This window comes from Lipophrys pholis, assembly GCF_963383615.2.
Source record: "Lipophrys pholis genome assembly, chromosome: 18".
Taxonomy (NCBI): domain Eukaryota; kingdom Metazoa; phylum Chordata; class Actinopteri; order Blenniiformes; family Blenniidae; genus Lipophrys; species Lipophrys pholis.
Genome location: NC_137646.1, coordinates 23,874,565 through 23,891,181, shown reverse-complemented (window position 1 = coordinate 23,891,181; position 16,617 = coordinate 23,874,565). Strand labels below are relative to the sequence as shown.

General features: G+C 43.3%; 3 protein-coding genes across 3 annotated transcripts in view; 1 reads left to right on the top strand and 2 right to left on the bottom strand.

The window, feature by feature from the left end:
- poln (polymerase (DNA directed) nu) overlaps positions 1 to 5,491 on the bottom strand; it is a gene marked incomplete at both ends in the record, with an annotated part of 63,652 nt that extends 58,161 nt beyond the window's left edge. Inside the window, 5 exons of the mRNA XM_080486733.1 lie at positions 129 to 148; positions 220 to 314; positions 3,591 to 3,821; positions 5,016 to 5,082; positions 5,356 to 5,491. Of these exons, the coding sequence (XP_080342859.1) occupies positions 129 to 148; positions 220 to 314; positions 3,591 to 3,821; positions 5,016 to 5,082; positions 5,356 to 5,491 (549 nt within the window). The remainder of the gene's footprint in view (positions 1 to 128; positions 149 to 219; positions 315 to 3,590; positions 3,822 to 5,015; positions 5,083 to 5,355) is intronic.
- Positions 5,492 to 5,637: 146 nt separating this feature from the next.
- On the bottom strand, positions 5,638 to 10,000 carry haus3 (HAUS augmin-like complex, subunit 3). Its single transcript, XM_080486251.1, has 6 exons — positions 9,922 to 10,000; positions 8,196 to 9,237; positions 7,868 to 8,080; positions 6,782 to 7,014; positions 6,336 to 6,621; positions 5,638 to 6,087 (listed from the first exon to the last, which is right to left on the bottom strand). Exons 2-6 carry the CDS (start codon positions 9,192 to 9,194, stop codon positions 5,860 to 5,862), a joined length of 1,959 nt encoding a protein of 652 aa, XP_080342377.1. The 5' UTR covers positions 9,195 to 9,237; positions 9,922 to 10,000; the 3' UTR covers positions 5,638 to 5,859.
- A 111-nt stretch (positions 10,001 to 10,111) lies between these two features.
- Positions 10,112 to 15,704, top strand: LOC308124028 (prostaglandin reductase 1-like). Its single transcript, XM_080486802.1, has 9 exons — positions 10,112 to 10,179; positions 11,024 to 11,149; positions 11,233 to 11,278; positions 11,368 to 11,427; positions 12,889 to 13,056; positions 13,866 to 14,139; positions 14,216 to 14,321; positions 14,883 to 15,001; positions 15,083 to 15,704. The coding sequence occupies exons 2-9, from the start codon at positions 11,044 to 11,046 to the stop codon at positions 15,191 to 15,193; spliced, it is 990 nt and encodes a 329-aa protein (XP_080342928.1). The 5' UTR covers positions 10,112 to 10,179; positions 11,024 to 11,043; the 3' UTR covers positions 15,194 to 15,704.
- The last annotated feature ends 913 nt before the right edge of the window (positions 15,705 to 16,617 follow it).

The following is a 16,617-nucleotide window of genomic DNA, read 5'->3' as shown; positions in this document are numbered from 1 at the left end:
GGTTTTTTGACAGTGAGAGTAAACTGGAGTACTCACACACAGAGAGAACATGCAAACTCTCAAAATAAAAGCCCTGAAAGCCCGGACTCCAACCGAGGATGCTCCCACTGTGCAGTGAGAGGCCTTACCGCTCCTCCACCTCGCAGCCCTACGACCAACATCGCGATGTTGTGATAAAGTTTAACATCACAAAGGGTTTTCACGTATGTGGAGACTCACTTGCTGGTTGCCACGGAGACGTGAAGGCTTGAACCTTGACCTCCTTGACTCCCGGGACAGTGCCGGCGTGGGACGATTCGCTCTCCCCGAGTCCTCTGCAGGGGGAAGGAGGGAGGAGCATTTTTCATCCGATCATCACTTTTCGAGCACATCCTGGATCGATTGGCCCGTTCTGTCGTGTAAGCATGTTTGACTCGAGCAGGAATGGGCGTGTTCACCGTGTGTGAGAACTCAGCGGGCAGTCAGCACCATAAACCCCCAGGTAACATCAAACTGACATTTTATCTCAACGCAGCTTGGGACACGTGTTTGTGTGTGTGTGTGTGTGTGTGTGTGTGTGTGTGTGTGTGTGTGTGTGTGTGTGTGTGTGTGTGTGTGTGTGTGTGTGTGTGTGTGTGTGTGTGTGTGTGTGTGAGATGACTCAGCATGGCCTCAGCAGCTCAGACTGGAACTCCTTCGTGTAGCTGTAATGTGAGTGGACACAACACCTCGTCAGTCTCCTCAGCTCTGCAGTGTCATCAATGACACTGCGAAGACGGGAGGATGGCAGAGCGCCCCCACCCTACCCGGGCTATGGCACCACCAAGAGGCGTTTTCCTTAAAGGTGCAGCAAGTAAACATCTAGCAAGTGACACTTTTGGTGCTTTAGGTGGGAGCAGTGAGTCAATTTACTGTCCAAGTTGTCTTCAGCTCAGCTCTTTTGGATCTCCCCTAGCTGTTTGTCTTTCAGTTTAATCGCTACCGAGAGCAACAGACGCCGTGTGTCTTTTAAAGGAGCGCGAGTGTGAGGGTCGCAGGTTGGAATCCCTGCAGCAGGAAGAGCGTCTGGCATAAAAGCGAATCAAGTTTAAAGTGCAAGTTTGCAGTGACCTCCACACCAAAGACACTTCACTATATAGACTTGTCTTTACTATGAAATTATTACTGTATTACAGCAGAATACAAGCTGATAAAATAAATAGTTTAATCTATTTTTTCTTTAATAAGGTTGATCTTCTGCTGAACCCGCGTTGCTTGTTAAATATCACTGAGTGGCAGCAGAGTTCAGTATAAATATCGTGAGCATTTGCTGTTGCTGTTAACTTGTTTTTATCTTCAGGTACGTCTTTACAAGTGTGGTACGGTTTAAAAGGGAAATCATCAGGCTTTCTAACACTACGAGATTTTCTGTCAAGAAGCAGTTAAAACAATGAAATAACCTACCGAAGACAATTTTCATTTCAATTTGTGTGTAGTTTAATAACGAGTGAAGCAAATATCAAGACTATAATGTCACACTGAGCTTTGTTTGGCTTTGAATTTCAATTATAAGAAAAGGACAACTATGGCATTTTAAGACCAGCAGGTTACAATTCAACCACATTAGGAATATTTCTCTTTTTTGCAGTGGTATCAAACCCCCTCTCTGATGTTTGGTTAATCAATATATCAATAATTCAGCCATTCTTTGAGCCTCTCACTCATTTCTAAAGTTCTGTAGTTTAAAGACGTCCTTTGCTTTGACTAAAACATTTCAAAACGGGTTTTTTTTCCATTTTTTTTGTTTCAACTTGATGAAACAACATTCTCAAGTGCTCTGCTGCTCTCTGGTGGGGGTTAGTAGAACTACAACAGCCCCTCATAATGGTATTAATCTCATGTTGACAGAAGACTGAAGCTTGAAGTCTCAGCTCAGAAGTTTAAATTAGCAATGTGGATAGTATTGACAATTATTTCAGCATTATTACACTTTTAAAAATGAACAATTTTGATAGTATCTTCACAGCGTGCTTACCTGGACATTTTCGTTTGGTTTCACTATTCACAGGTGGCTCTGCATCTTCTTTCTTCTCTCCTGGGTCCGTGTCTCTGCTAGGAAACTCAGCTGCTTCTCTATCGTTTGTCTCACACGGTTTTAGGTTTGCGTCAGAAGACTGGAGATTCACTGCTTCTATCTTGTGGTCAGTGAAAGTATCAGTCCCCATCTTTGTCTTGTTCTGCGTTTCATTTTCAGACCTGAGCTCCATTACTCTCTCTCTCGCCAGGTCATCATGGCTGCTGCCCCCCTGATCGGAGGTGATGGGCTCACACTGTCCTCTCAGGTGGTCCATCTCGGCTCTTTCATGACGGTCTGCAGCATGGCACACGCTGATCCTCTGGTGTCCCCTTTGTGGAAATATGGGGCTATTTCCTGGACTGTCACAATCAAGTCCCATTAGTACAATTTTATGATCTGGTCCATGGTCTTTCTGTTCTACGTTCCCAAGCTTTTTACCAGCAGTGTGACGCCCAAACATATTCACATGCTGTCTGTTTAAGAGCTGCCCGGAGCCAGCCACAGTCCTGGGCTGTAAATCCACTATCGGCTCCACCAGGGCGCTCTGAGTCGTGTGTCTCTTTAGTTTTGTTGAGCATGGATCATATGAATATTCCTGTCTTGTTGCAAAGCTACTAGGATATAAATGTAAACCTCCAGGACAATGGGCCTTTTCATACGAGGCATCAAGAGACTGCTTCCTCTTTAATTGACTGCCTGAAGCCACGATATGATTTAGTCCATTTCTGTGAAAATTCCAGTTGTCGGACGTTTTCTCTTTGTGTGCATTGCCATCTGTTTCATTATAAACCCCAAGAGTGGACGTTACTGGGTGGCGAGTTATGAAGGGGTCCTCATCATGAGAAAGATGTGGATTTGTTATATGGATCATCTCATCAGGACTATCCTCATCTGGAGACGTATTCACAGTGAAAGATGGAGTGACGTCTTCAGCAAAGCTGCGGGAGAAAATGCATGAAAATGTTAAAAGTGCCTGGAACTCAGCAGGTCAGCAGCAGAAACAGCCACGATATAGCCACAAATACCGGCGTGGACTGATTTTATTCATGTTAGACAAAGTTATATAGTATATAGCAGAGGCGAGCAATGTGTGTGTGTGTGTGTTTTCCAGGTACTAGTTTCCTCCCACAGTCCAGAAATGTGTCTAAGGTCATTCTAAACGGCTCATAGATGGAATTACTTGGATAAAGCAGTATATAGAAGATGGATGGAGATGGAAGTGGAGGTTTTGTTAGAGGTAACCTTGAAGGGATGAATAAGTGAGGAACCACTGCTTTATGCAAAACCTCTCACATTAACTTGAAAAAGTACAATTAGAAAAGTTAATCCAATAAACCTCCTCACTGTGCACAAGTTAGGACTCATAGTTCAAACAGTTAATCTGAATCTGACACCGTCTCAGTGAAAAACTCTCCTCTCTTACTTTCTCCAGGACGCAGCTTCATGCAGTAAAGTGGTCCGAGGTGTGGGGAGGGAGAGGGGAGCTCCGTCTCCATGGCAGAAGGATGACGCAGCCTCACCCTGAGAGAACGACGGAGGCTGGGAAGCGGAGCACCTTCTGAAGGGACGAGTCTGTGAGCTCTGATAATGGGCCTCGGCTCGAGACGTCTGCCTCTGCGGTGAGAGATCCCGGCAGCAGGAGGAAGAGGAGGGGGGCTGGGACGACAGGGAGCTGGCTGGTGTCTGCCAGTACTGATAGCAGGCCGAGGTCTGAGCGCTCTGCTGCTCAGTGGAGGAGCGACAGTGAGAGGTGGAATGGGAGGACACCCGGGGCCTGGACAAGGGTCTGAACAGAAAGCGTGGACTTCTTCAACCGGCTTTCACACTTGAATTCAGTAATTTAAGCATAATAATATGCTGCTATCATTGTATTCAACATGTCTGTTTGAAATGTATTTGACCCCACTGAGATCATTCAAACACTTCCCATAAGACTTTACCCATTTCCCTTCAGACCTTCAGATAAGTATGACTGCAGGTTATTGGTTTATTAATACAATGCAGTGATTTAAAGTCACAGTGCATCAGGCTCTAGAGCACACAGACGAGGCCTACGTCTCTCTAACCTCATATCTTAGTAACTCAGCTACTGGAATAACAAACGCATTTTGAGCTGAAAAATATCAAATACTTGCATCTTGATATGACATACTTAACATAATCATTGAAGCTTTTGGAATATGCAATGCAAATAAACGATTTCAGGTTATTTTTTTGTTTATTTGCACATTAAACTATCAAAAATAAAAGATTAAACAATCTATGGCAAAAAAAAAAAAAAAAAGCTTTAAAAAAGCTAAATTTACTATAACAGCTAAAATCTGTACAAAGTAAAAAAAAAAAAACGGTTTAAAATTGCCCAAAAAGAAAAAAGGCAAATTGTGAAGAATGGTTCAAATACGTAATAACAAAAAAAAAAAAATTGGAAGACTTAAATCAGCTTAAAAAGTTAAAATTGCTTCTTTTTTGAAGAAGAAGAAGAAGAAAATGTAAAACGTGTGGGTACAATATCTAAAATGGTAATCTCTAAAACGGCTTAAACCACTAGAAAAAGTAGCTCAAAACAAAGAAAGTTAAAACAAGAGTCAAACCAGTTTTAAAATTCACAATAAAGTTCACACAAATGGTTTTTTTTTTTTTTAAAAAGAGGTAGAATAACTTAGAATGCTTAAAACTAAAGATTAGAAAAAGGTTAAATTTCAATAATTCTAAAGTGTAGGAATGAACCATTGTAAATTCTAACCTCATTTTAAAGGTTAAATATATTTTGCGACTCCCGGCAAATTAGACTCAGTGGCAAAATCAGCTCTTTGGTTGATAAAGGTTGCAGACGTCTCTGATACGGTGGAATTCTAACGCCCCTCTCCATTATTTATCTGCTCCTCTTCTATATGCTGCTTCACCAGAATGGATTGTTCCTGGTCACATCAGCTGATTCTGAGAAGTACATTTTAAAATCCGTGCACATCGTCCGACTTACCCGTCTGCAAATCTGGCCTCGTAATTCCAGCGACTTGCCTCCCACTGGCTGCTATCGTACCTCTCCACTAGTACGTACAGTGAAAGAAAAGGGAATTACATATAGAAATACAAGTGATGGAGCAGTCTGACTTTTTGATTTAAAAAATAAATAAATAAAAGAGACAAATGTGTCCATCTTTATAATCTAATGCTGTTTGATTATAGATACTAAGGTACTACCAAAAACAAAGGAAGTGTTGGAATGCACTGTATATCATATATAAAGCCTGCAATCGCAACAGAAAACACGTTTTCTATTCTCAACATGGAGGAAGAAGCTCAACCTTCCCGTGACTGACTTTGGCTGTGATCACCGGAGGAGCTCTGGCGGCGCCTGGCCTGCGGTCGGCTCTGAGCCTGGAGAGCGGCCAGGACTTTCTGCGCCACCTTGGACAGCGGTCCTCCTGTGTACGACCTGCCGCTTGCCCGCTCCATCTCCTCCTGGCTTCTGGTTTTTTATGTCTTTGGAAGTCTGATTCTTCAGCTATCAAAATGCCAAAACAAGACAGAGCCAGAGTTCAGTGACAGAGACATAATGAAAAAGAAAAGACTGGAGAAAAAAATTAAACTCAAACATTTTTATAGACATAATGATATTTTATTAATATGAATGACTTAAGACAAGAAACATTTAGAATATTTAAGAAAACTACACTAAAAAAATTCTCTCATCTCTTTATATGAACATCAACATGTTGGAACCCATTGTGGTTCCTTCATTCACATATTTACAGGTCAAACACAAATATCTTCAACCGGAACAAGAAGAAGAAAAAAAAAAAAAACATGGATTCTGGCTCTTTTTATTTCTGCGCTTTCTTCTTCGTCGCTTTGCTCTCAACATCCACAACAATTTTCTCCATTTTCTCAGGATTGAGGTTGAAGAGGACATACAACTCCCTCTCCTGTCTGAGGTGGCGTTTGTGTTCCAACTCGGAACGCTTGGCTTTAATTTCCTCCAAGATTTCTTGCATTTGTTGCTGTAAACTCTGCAGCTGGGTCTCGGTTTCAAAGAGCTGTGATGTCAGCTCCTGGACGGGAAGAAGAACAGACGAGGACACGGTTAAAGAAAATGAGCAAAAGGAGAATGTGACACTAAACTGCTGCTAAATGTGAATGTATAGTATTGATGGATGGATGAATGGGGTGAGTAGATAGAGGAAGACAAACTTCCCTTCAGCAATAGTGAGGAGTAATTAGATCACAGAATATTGATGGTGAAGCACACGCTCTAAGGCCGACTGACATCACTGCAATCAAGAAGAAGAAATAGACCCACGTGTGCGTTGGGGAAGATGAAGTCCTTGTCGGCAGCGGCCACTGGGTGAGCCTGTGGGCCTAAGAACAGGTGCTGGAGCTCGGAGTACAGGGCCTGGTGCAGCGCCTCACAGCGGCCGCCGAGGCGGGCCGCCACATCCCGTTGCTCTCGACTGGCGTCCTCAGAGGAAGCTTGCTCTGACCGGAGGTCACTCGCTAAAGCTTGAGCGGCTTCATCCAGTCCACTGAATGTCTGCAGAGGATCTGGTCGGTTGTGGTTGGAACCATTTTCCAGGAGATGGAGCAGTCTGAGGAAGATGGGTGGAATATCAGTGTTCCACTCAAAAAGCCACTCAGTTTATCCAGAAGGTAAATCAGACTGACAGGACTGATATTTGACACCCCTGAACTTCCACCGCTGACTTTACAGCAGCCAGAGTTCACTCCCCTTTAACAGTGCGGTGTTACCTGCTGAAAGCAGCATCCTTGGAGGTGATGACAGGGTTTGGTTTGAGGTTGAGAGCCAGGTCAGGGTGCGCCAGGGACTCCACCCTCAGAGATGCTGCTTCACCGTCCTTCACCAGTTTGTTGTGCAGCTTTTCCAGGTCACTGTGACACGACGTCCACTTCTTCAGCTCTTTCCCCAGAGCCACACGAATCAACTCCAGAGACGCTCTGTGCTGCAGTAAGTAGTCAATCACCTGTGTGGAGAGATTTAGACTTTATTTCAGTGACAAGATGCTTCTGCAAATCCTACAATTAACTGGTAGACAATCAATCGGACTCAATCGCATCAAAATGTCATTAAATGAAAAACAGTAGGTCATTGGAATGACGGTTAATAAAATCTAATCCAAAAGCTGTTTGTTCAGTCTCTAAAGTCTTGACAGTTCTATGAGCATTCAGACAAAATACATTTCATCTATAAGACACTAGGGGTCACTGTGGGATCATATATAATCTCTAGTTCTTCCAGTATCACTCAAACTTTTTAGGTTGTCTTTGAGAAAAACAGGGAACATCTGTTTCTTTACACACCCGGGTCACATGATGTATGAAACAAGCAGTTCTGTCAAACGGAGGGATCAAACGCACCAAACCAAAGTTGAACAAGCACCTTTCTACCATATTTGAACCTCAGACAAACTTGCAAGTGGAAGCCCAACTCTTAAAGAACGTTTATTTTTCACATGACTTCTCACTGAAATAACGTGGCAGCATGTGGATCGATGCGACTATCGGCAGGAATGAAATGTGTGTGTTGGAGAAGAAAGATTTGAAAGAATTAAGAAATAAAAAGGGAATGACGAGCTTTAAGGGTCTTAATCCAACACAGCATGTTCGCCTCCATGTCAGCTTCATCTCATAACTTCAAAAGCACCAAATTACTCACTTTAATGAATTTTGTCTGCAAAAACAATTAAGAATTTAAAAATTTCTCTGAGGTTGTTCAGGCATACAGGAACAAATCACAAGAAAATCAGATATATCACCCTGACAGAGTGTGTGTATCTGTTTAATGGAATCGGAAAATGAGTTGTATTAGTTGCTGACCTGAGACTGGACGGAATTGTAGTCTTCATACTTGGCTAGCTGTATATCCAGGTCTCCACTGACTACTGGCACACTCAGTGAGCGGGCCGACTCCCTCAAAAGGGCAAGAATGCCTTCATCATGAAGCATCTGTTCAAGTTTAACTTCTGCAGCCCGCAGTTCCTTCACCAACAAGTCCTCAGTCATATCCTGGAAGGAGGAGTTTGACAGGTCCTGGAAGGCAAAAGATAGATTTATGAGAGTGTGTGCTTCAGAGAGCATGTCAGAACAGCCATGACACACCCTCAGATTGAAAATCACAAGGGCAAAGTGCATGTATGGTTTTTACCTTGGAGGGAGAAAACTTGGAGAGCCATTTGATTCCAGCCATGAGGCTTTTCTCTTCTGCTGTTGCTTGTATCAGTTGGTACTGAGCCACGATGTAAGACCACTGAATTCGAGCCATCTCCGTCCTCTTACGGTCCAACAAACACTCCTCGTCCTCGGTCTGCTTTAGGTCTTCACAAGAGCCGAAATCAACCTTGGAGTGCTCAGTGGAAGAGGTTTCAAAAAGCTCTGAAGTGCCTTTGTCTAAAGGACTCTGTAGTAAAAGAGCTAATTTCTTTGTGTTGCACTCCTCCTGCTGCAGGAATGGACCCAGGTTGAGCTGAGACAGGAGGACAGGGGGTCTCTCAGGGGCAGAGGAGGCTGACTGGGCCACAGGAGCACCTTCTCCAACCTGCTCTGGCTCCCCCTCCTTGGCGAGATGTGAACCAAGCTGACGCAATTTCTCTGTGAGGCTTTCTAACAGCGTGTTGGTATCAGTATTCTCCGCTTCAATAGACGCATTGGCTTCACCCAGCTTGGATTTCGCCCTCTCCAGCTCTGCCTCAAGCCGCTGGTCAACATCTTCCCCAGAGGTGGCGAAGACCTGCAGCTTGTTACAGCGTCGTTCCTTCAGCGCCTTCTCTTTCAGCAGCGCTTGGAGTTCTTCCTCCAACTCCTCGATACTCATCTCATCCTCCGGGTCACACGTGGTGGATGTTGAAGGACACGGGTCTGAGTCGGGCGCGCTGCTCTCGTCTGAAAGTTCGATGGTTTTCAGGACCTTGCTCAAAGCTGCTTCATCCAGAATCGGTTTGCCAGACTTCTTCAGTTCCTGAAAGGCACGAGCCTCCTCCGTGGTGATGACATTGCTCTTGTTGAGAGTACGGCAGATAAAATGTAAGAAGTCATGGTTCTCCGGGGTGGAGTCAAACGCCCAATCAAAGTCTGAGGGCTTCAGCGATGATGCGTCGGGGTAACCGAGACGGCCCAGGGCCTCCACAAACTCTGCACTGCTGAGCATGTTTACCTTTACACTCTGCTAGTCAGTCAGACATGAAGGCGGACTGAACAGAAAGCAAAATGGGTGAGTGAACATACAGCAAAGCACAATCATAACCATTTGAGACTGAGAATACTATAAGTTTCAGTGGTTGCTTTACTGTTGAGCCCGTCCATTGTTTAGCCTCAAAATACCAAAGTGTCATCCGAAAAAGAAAAGCACGAATAGAAGTAAACACATTGGGAAATAAACAACACATCATCCAACTTACAGAGCAAAGTTATGAGCAAATATCAGAATGCAGCAAATTAATCATGTTTTCACGGTTCAATTGATTGAACTATGGGGCACAGTAATCCGATTGGAAACCCTCAAGCAAAGGTGTCAAACTCATTTTATTTCAGGGGCCACATACACAACTACTTGATCTCATTTGAACCAAACTAGCAAAAAGCAAGCATAGTAACCAATACAAACTTCATTGCAACTTCATACATCCTGAAAATATTGATATTTAACACACTCTATGGTTAAATCATGAGCAAACAACCTGGAATTTGAAGTGTTTGGCTCTTGTCATTGCTAGTAGTAGCATGGCTAGCTTCTAGCAGGCAAACACTTGGTTTACACGGCTGTTTACACGGATATAAATATCGTTGTTGTTGTCTGCAGCGGCAGAGCAAAGTTTTGTGTATAACCTGGCCGAGAAAAGCGAAATAAGTAGACAAACATTCCCCATAATACTTACATTTTTCCATGGAAAAACTCCGTGTTGTTAACGTCAGCGCCGCAACGCCTCTCAGCTCGCGCCAAGCATCCGAAACTGTACGTCATTACGTCATCCAGCGTAAGATGATACGTAAGACGCACTGAGCCACGTAGAGCCAATCAGATTTGGGGGCTGGAGTTCGTTTCCCGCCCTCTCTTCACAAGCTTTATTTGGTCGTCGGCTCCCGCTGTTGTTTCCACACATACTTCTGCAATTTCTCCGTGGACACATCAACTGGTGAGTTAATCCAGAGCGGAGGAGAGCTTACATGATGCATGAGCTCCATCAAGAGTTAATTTATCAGCACAGACAGAGAAGGTGCTGCAGCTGTTCCCACATCTGATCTTTTAGTTTTTTGACAGTCTTGAGCCATTTCTTGTACTAATTGTAAAACCTTCTCGTAATGTTAAGTGACTCAGCTCCATCAGCATCCATCAGAAACACTTTATATGACAATGACTCAGTGAAATGGTGCTTATCTTATCTCATATCAGCTGCCTCTTCCTGTTTGATTTTCAAGTGTTATTCCACTAAAGTTATATTAATGGACATGGGGTGGCCAATTTTCATGCTGCTCTGATTACTCCTATTTTCCTGTTCGTACATGAAAACTTATTTTTCAAATTTTCTACTGCTTTTTGTTTACATATTGTATATTGTTGTTAAAAATTGTAGTGTTTGTTTAATATGCTATTTCATCTCTGGACCGCAGCTATATAATTTTATTGTACAGGGAAACATCTTGTCTGATGTATTTCTTAAAATACTTTTTTTTTTTTTTTTTTTTAAATATCATTTCTACCAGAGAACCACATTGTAGATTATTTAACGATGGTGAGAAGTGGAGCCACTGATTTGATGCCAACTGAATGGCATTAAATGATGCTTATTGAATCAAAGCGCATTTTGTTTTATCATTTCCACCTTAAAATGCATGGATATTGTGTTGAAATGGGTCTTTTTGACAGGCTGGCTGGGAAGACAGGATTAGATTTTACTTGTGTTTTATTAGAAAGTCATAAAACTGCAGTTTCATATTGCATTATTGTACGGCCCACTGCACTTTTTCGGTCTCCCACAGCGACCCCTAACCTGAGAATCATGGTCAAAGCAAAGACGTGGGTCCTCGCCAAGTACTTTGACGGCTTCCCGAAGAACAGCAACTTTGAGCTGAAGGTGGAGGAGCTCCCTGAGCCCAAAGATGGAGGTCAGAAAAGTGTATTTATCTTACGTAGGCTTGGTGAGAGTTTTGCACGGATGAGTGTCTTAAAACTGCCACTGTTCTTTCAGAGGTGCTCCTGGAAGCAGTATTTCTCAGTGTTGATCCGTACATGAGGTAAGCACCATCAAACTGGAAATCAAGGCTCTCACCGGCATCACAAAGTACTTTTAACTGTTTTTGTTTTTGTTTTTTTCTCCGCCAAGGGTGTTCAGCAAGTTTCGCATGAAAGAAGGAGACGTGATGATCGGAGGCCAAGTGGCCAAGTAAGTCACATCCGTCCATCTTAAACAACACTTATTTCAACTCGGGGGGGGTGGAGCAGATCTCAGATGGGTGAAAGTGGAGAAAAACTAGAGACTCGCCTCATCTCAACTTTATTCTTTAAATAACCATAAAAGCATTGAGATAAAACTCAGTGCTGTAAGTAAATGATCATAAAGATAAAAACAGCAACGGCATGCTGAGTCAAAAGTCACGGAGTGACGATGGGGTTTTAGGATCTACATTATTTTACAGTAATCCAGCCTGGATTACTGGTTCAAAGGGGCTTCACTTTTTCCCAAATGCCCGAGCTGAAAAAAAAAGAAGAAGCTTGAAGCAGAAGTTCGTAACTTTCAATTGGATAGTCACCATGAATGGAATCTTTCACAGGAGCAGACATGAGGACTTGTGTTTCCTTTCTTACTGAGACGTAACAGAAGCAATCTGGTGGAGTAAAGATCAGAGATTACCCTTTTTCAATGAGGCGAGGCTGATTACCGCCAAACATTAGTCACTGCGGGAATTAAGAAACACAGAAATCTCCGTCATCCGTCACTATCTCCTGTGCATGTCTGAAGCTCACCGACATGACGGTTTTCACCTGCTATTAATCACCCGAGCCTTTGATTCTCCTTCCATGTGAATCATTCTTCTCTCATCCGTTTACGACGGATTTGTTTTTCCTCTCGGTAAACATTTGGGAGACATTACCGAGTGGACACACACACACACACGCATGTGTGTTTTCTCTTTTCTGGGAAACCACATTGTGTAAATCCCATCTGTTTCTTGCACGTCTGAGAGGAACGCTGCCATTCGGTTACGCAATACCAACAAGAGAGCGTCTGATTGGCTGTATGAATGAGACGACTGTACCGGGTATACAGACGAATTAGGAAGTAATGGAATGACTGAAAGGCCTTAAAACAACCTCCCCAGTAATGATGGTAATTAAAACCGTAACTCCCTTTTTAAATGGCAACTTTCATACAGAAAATGCCGAATAGAAATATACGTGTATATTTAATTAGAAAAGAAACATTTTATTATACCAAATGAAAGGTGACAGATCTAAACAAGACTTATACATACAGAGGTCATTAAGCAATTTTTTTTGCCCCAATCCCAAAATTCCACCTTAAGGGAAGATAATAATAGATAAATTAGAATAAAAAATTATGATCATAATGAATTATATAGTAGAAAAAATAATACAAGTATAAGAAATATAATGGGAATGAAATGAGTGTTCAGTGAAGCAAAATAAGACTAAACACGCTGCCGTTTTACAAACAATCTGTCAAATAGAAATATTTTAGAGCCTCAGTGGCTCCATGGGAATCAGTTCTAACTCTTTATTTTGCATTTCCTCTTTTTTTATTTTGGATAAGCGTGTCAGCGGCCGTGTAGGAGCTCGACAAGGTGGCAGATGTAACTTTTTCCCGGGCCTTTTCTGTCTCCAGAGTGATCCAGAGTAAACACCCGGCCTATCCCGTGGGAAGCCACGTTGTGGGTCGTCACGGCTGGAGAACCCACACCGTCTGCGACGGCGCCGAGCTCGAGCCCGTGTTGCCCGAATGGCCTCAAGATCTGCCGCTGTCGCTCGCGCTGGGCGCCATCGGCATGCCGGGGTGAGACGCAGAATATTGAAGTATCGAGGCCGAATCAAAGCTTCTGGCTTCTTGACGTGTGTGATTCCTCCTTTTGTTTTTATCAAGAAGCTCCCGTCCAGGGTTCCAGGTAACGGAACCGGCCTTCCTGATGTACCCGCGCTCCAGTGGTCACATCTTAGTAAACATGAGGCCGAGTTTCCATGACGTGTTCCAAGTGAAAATGGAAAACTGTTTGTTGTGTTTGGAGTGTCTGTTTACACGACAACAGTCCCAACAAACAGCAGCCCCCCCCCCCGAGCTGTGTGGCTGCCTGCCGATGGGTCAATTCGCTGAAGGGACGTCCCCAAGGGGGTTAATAAAATACAATTCTTCTTCTTCTGTATTGTTCTCTGCAGGCAACTAAGAGCTCCAGCTTGTGACCTGGCATGCTGGGCGAATCGTTGTCAGCGTTTTGCCGTGTAAATGTGAACATGTCAGACGTTTTCACGCGTCAAAACGGTGCAGTGACACTGTATTGACCAGCATGACCTATAAGTTCAATAAATTCGTAGCTCCAGATAGAAGCTTTTCTGTTTTTCTCCTGCAGGTTTCTACTATAGATCAGTAAGATCTTTTCATCCTCAAGAGCTTTGTCCCTTTTCTTGCATTGTTTAGCTTCCTAAAAGATGTGGAACGAGTGAGTCTAAACGACCTCAGTGATCCATCTTCTTGTGAGAAATAAACACCAGATGTTTGGTCCTGCTGATGAGCTGACCGATATCGTTGTAATGGAAACCATTACAAAGTTTATCCAAAGAGGCTCAAAGGAAAACCTGTTTGTCCCGCAGGCTGACCGCCCTGTACGGCATCGAGGAAGTCCTGGGGCTGAAGACGGGCGAGACCCTGCTGGTGAACGCCGCCTCCGGGGCCGTGGGCAGCGTGGTGGGACAGATCGCCAAGATCAAGGGCTGCAAGGTGGTGGGCTCAGCGGGGACGGAGGCCAAGGTGGCGTTTCTCAGGGAGCTGGGCTTCGACCACGTCTTCAACTACAAGACGGTGAGCTCGCTGGAGGACGCGCTGAGGACGGCGTCTCCGGAGGGATACGACTGCTTCTTCGAGAACGTGAGCAGAGTTTCGCAAGCACATTAGAGCTCTTCCTGTTGGGATTCCTGCGTGAACATTACTTTTCTTTTTTTAGGTGGGAGGTGATTATTCCACTGTGGCCTTGCAGCAGATGAAGGACTTTGGGCGAATCGCTGTGTGTGGATGTATTTCCTTGTACAACGACTCCACGCCTCAGACAGGTACGCCTGTATAATACTTCTAATTTACTGGAGGAAAAACTCAACGTGCAGTGATGTCCTTTGTCCACCAGATGGCGACATCCAGCTGATGTTCGGTCACATCTTTTAGTTTTACAGGCTGTTCCTTCTTGGAATAATATCGAAAGTTACTGTTTCTTAAATTCTTTCTCCATCTGTCTTTTTTTCTCACTCTGCATCGCTTGTGTTCACTATTTTCTTCTGTTTTCAAATTTTACCTGTGTTTTCTCTCCTCTCTTTCTATTTTTCCCTCATTTTCTCAATTCTACGTCTGTTTCGTGTCTTTTTACTCCCCCTCTCTTTTTCCCTCTTTGTGTCTCTCTCTCTCTTGCTCTCTAACTCCTTCTGTTTCTGGGAGTCATTTTATTTCTCTCGTTTGGTCACTTTTCTCTTTCTCTCACCTGTTTTCTCGTTTGCTTTGTCCCCCTTTTCTCACCTCATTTTCTTTCTTTATTGCCGTCTTCTTATCTTTCTTTTCTTTCTCTTTTTTGTTTTTCCTTCACTGTCTCTCTTTTTCCCTCCCTCTCTCTCTCTCTCTCTCAGGTCCGTACCCCCACTTGACCATTATCATGAAGCAGTTGAAGATGGAGGGCTTCCTGCAGAGCCGGTGGAACCACAAGAATCAAGAGTCCCTGAAGAGACTGATGGTGTGGGTGAGGGAGGTGAGAGCACATTGTAAAGTCTCTCTCTCTCTCTCTTTTTCCCTGTCGGGCCGTTGTGATCGCTCCTCTCTCCCCCTGCAGGGTAAAATTAAGTACCGTGAGCACGTCACGAAAGGCTTCGAGAACATGCCGGCGGCCTTCATGGGGATCCTGCAAGGGGAAAACATCGGCAAGGCCGTGGTCGCAGTCTGATCCGAACGCAGAAATGACCCAACGCGTGAAGGACTCGCCCAACTGACCAGGCGCCCGCATGTTAACATGCTGGTGGAGCTTTGGTGAATATACCTGCAATCTTAAACGTAGAACTATAGCGACCCTGAGCTGAAGTCTCACAGTTTGAAATGATTCATGATTAATCTGTTGACAAGTTGTGATGATTCATAGATGGTTTGTTTGATCGGATTGAGGCTAAGTTTGTTTGTTTAGAAGCACCACTGCTATCGCTTGTGGCAGAAACACGGAAACTTTCACCAGTACAGAAAGGATGTAATCACTTAACAGACTTTGACATTCATGTGCATAAAATAAAAGCTCCTCTGTAGCAGCCTGCTGTGTTTGGAATAAAGAGTTTTGGCCACGTTGCATTTCTTTGCTTGGGTTTGCTGAAATTGCATGTTGTACGTGTTCTGAATAATGTAAAAGCGGTGGAACGCAAACGTAATTAAAGGTGTTTCTCAGTCCTGATGCGCTCAGGATTCACCACAAGAGAAGGAGTGAGGGCGTCTGAATACCTGCCGGAGCTATCTGTGTAATTATGTAACACAACCAGAAACCCTGCCTCATGTTGGTATCTTCTGATCAACAACTCTGGAGCATTCATTTTAAAAAGAACCATTACCAGAAGCCCACAACATATTTTAGAGAGTTTTGCAATATTGACCAAAACTATGGTTTACATTGTATTTATGAGGTTTTGGAACCATTGATTAAAACGCTCTCAGATATTTTAGCCAATCTTATTATTTCATTAATCCATTTCAACTGCTTTAGCTGTTAGCTTTAGCCTTGTTAGCCATTTAAAAATTTTTTTTAAACAATTTTAAGTGATTTGCCTGGTTTAGCCATTTTAAATGTTTTAGCCGGTTTAGGACTTTAATCTGTTTTGGTTCTTTTACATAAAGTTTCAAGTGAATATGCATCATTTGTGTTTTAGAAAAGTTTCGCGTTTACATGAAAACGATGTAGTTTTCACGTTGGGCCACTAGTGGGTGCTGTTAATTCTGCCAGTTTTCGCCACATTGCCTGATTTAGCTTTTAAAGCCATGTTGTTTCAACTATTCAAGCCATTTCTTTATTTTAGCCATTTAAATTCTTTTAGCCTTATAAGAGATTTTCAGCCTTTTTTTTAAAAAAAAAACAGTTTTAGCCACATTACCTGTTTTAGCTTTCCGTGAGCCATTTTATCTTGTTTTAACTCTTGTGGCCGTGTTTTGCTTTTGTAACCTGCCATTTTAAACATGTTCTTGGTTGGTAAATTTCTCTTTTTATGCCACATTTGTTACCTGGAATTGCAAAGTTATCGGCAGCCAATACAAAGCACCTGTGACCCATTCTGGTTTAGAATACATTTCTTCTTCTTCTAAATCTATAAGTATAACCGTAAACCTGAACTGTGA

Bases quoted from the DNA above. Each gene is read 5' to 3' on its own strand.
- LOC308124028 (XM_080486802.1), top strand. From the start codon at position 11,044: ATGGTCAAAGCAAAGACGTGGGTCCTCGCCAAGTACTTTGACGGCTTC. The intron at 11,428-12,888 runs GTAAGTCACATC...TTCTGTCTCCAG, and splicing joins ATCGGAGGCCAAGTGGCCAA to AGTGATCCAGAGTAAACACC. The intron at 14,322-14,882 runs GTACGCCTGTAT...TCTCTCTCTCAG, and splicing joins CGACTCCACGCCTCAGACAG to GTCCGTACCCCCACTTGACC.
- haus3 (XM_080486251.1), bottom strand. From the start codon at position 9,194: ATGCTCAGCAGTGCAGAGTTTGTGGAGGCCCTGGGCCGTCTCGGTTAC. The intron at 8,081-8,195 runs GTAAAAACCATA...TTTGCCTTCCAG, and splicing joins CCAAGTTTTCTCCCTCCAAG to GACCTGTCAAACTCCTCCTT. The intron at 7,015-7,867 runs GTCAGCAACTAA...CTCTCCACACAG, and splicing joins ACAATTCCGTCCAGTCTCAG to GTGATTGACTACTTACTGCA.